Consider the following 1,764-nt stretch of genomic DNA (forward strand, 5'->3'; position numbering starts at 1 on the left):
CCTCTTAATTCATTAAACATTCATTACAAATAACTAAAGACACTATCAATTTTTCCTAGTTTTTGAGAAGTTAGTAGTCATTTCTAGTAAGAGAATGGTTTTCCGTATTAACAATACTTGTCCCGGAAACGACTCCCGTATTAAAGATCAAATAACTTCATTTGCTACTATATCAACCTAGTTTGCCTTAAGACGGATATTATGAAGATATATAAAATATGATTTAAATCCGGTTAGTACTAATATACCATTTATCACAATCTTTTTAAACTGTCCCAAGTTCTGTATGGAATTGTAATTATACTATGTTATTAAGTAAATCACTACTTAAAATAGAGATGACGCTGCTTATAAGTCTCCATTAGCTTAGGTGGAGTGTCTCCAATTATAATGGTGGTTCGCTTGGTTGGGGGAAGGGGAACATATAACCTCTCTGATAGGCCGCCATATGTTGAAGGTGATGCGTGTTTTATTCTTCATCCACTTTATTTACTGACAACTTAAGGTTGTTTCCATTATTTACGCATAGTGTAAGGGGTAAATGTCTTAAATGTGAAATTCGCGTTTGATTGTTTTTTTTGTTAGCTCTTGTTAAATGTAGTAACATTTTTTTCATTTTGGAACGAAATTCCTTATCACAGGTTGCAGCGGCAGGAAGCTGACAAGCAAAAGGCCTACGTGAAACGAAAGCCTTATTAAACCCGTTTCTCACCCTTTAAACTCACTGCTTGCATAGACATTTGTCGAATAGCACAAGTTATTCAAAACATATGCTTGGATGGAACAGAAAATAATATAAACAGAGTATCATACAAAAAGCTCTATTTTATTCACACTTACATTAGTACAATATTAAGTAACTGCATTCACAGAACAAAAAAATTTCTGTACATAAAAATATTTTGTTATAAATTTATAAGAAAAATAAATTTTCTACTTAGGCGTTTGGTTTTCATACATTTTAATATAAAGAAGAACTTCTTCGAAACATGATGGGCCTCTTGGGTAACGTAGCGGAAGTAAAAGATCTACGTTACTATTTGATGACTCCAGAATATGTTTCGGTGTTTTCTGACCTCTTAGATTCATATAGCGACGGAATTGAGGTGAGTTATAACGCAGCAGGAGTGCTTTCGCATATGGCTTCTGATGGACCCGAGGTTTGGACTATTACATATCCAACTCGTGAAATGGTACTTCGACGTATGGTAGTGGCTATTGAAAGGTGGGATCTCGGTTCCCAACGAAATATCAACTACAGGTCTTTTGAACCCATCTTACACTTGGTGAAAGTTTATGATACGCCTGAATGTCAACACTGGGCTGTTTGGGCTTTGGCCAACCTCACTAAAGTGTATCGTAAGTAAAACATAAGAAAAGCAGTGAAGGGGAATGTGATGTATTTTTTTGTATTTGCGTCTATTTAATGTGACTTTTCATTTTTTTTATATATTTTAATAGCAAGAATTATTTTCATATTAATTCCTTAGCAGTATTTGTAATACTTTCACTCTTTAAATTATAAAGAAATAGTATATTACCTACCAAGGGAAAGAAGTGGGCTATCACAGACAAGTGATTGCCCAATTCACACATGGTCTGTAATAGCCCACTTACTTCCCGAAGTGCGTATACTATTTCTTGTCACATTTGTGCAGAAAGTTCGTCACTTCAGCTATTTATTTATTTGATTAAGGATCCATGTTAGTTGACAATTGTCAAACCAATCAGCCGTTAGAGTACAATGCTGCCACTTTAATTTTT

General features: G+C 34.3%; 1 protein-coding gene across 1 annotated transcript; it reads left to right on the top strand.

The window, feature by feature from the left end:
* The first annotated feature begins 971 nt into the window (after window positions 1–971).
* Window positions 972–1,754, top strand: LOC108743930 (protein zer-1 homolog). The gene has a single exon (XM_018479531.2). It carries the CDS (start codon window positions 990–992, stop codon window positions 1,365–1,367), a length of 378 nt encoding a protein of 125 aa, XP_018335033.1. The 5' UTR covers window positions 972–989; the 3' UTR covers window positions 1,368–1,754.
* Window positions 1,755–1,764: the final 10 nt, after the last annotated feature.

The sequence above is a fragment of the Agrilus planipennis genome, unplaced genomic scaffold (genome assembly GCF_000699045.2).
Source record: "Agrilus planipennis isolate EAB-ADULT unplaced genomic scaffold, Apla_2.0 scaffold2847, whole genome shotgun sequence".
NCBI lineage: Eukaryota > Metazoa > Arthropoda > Insecta > Coleoptera > Buprestidae > Agrilus > Agrilus planipennis.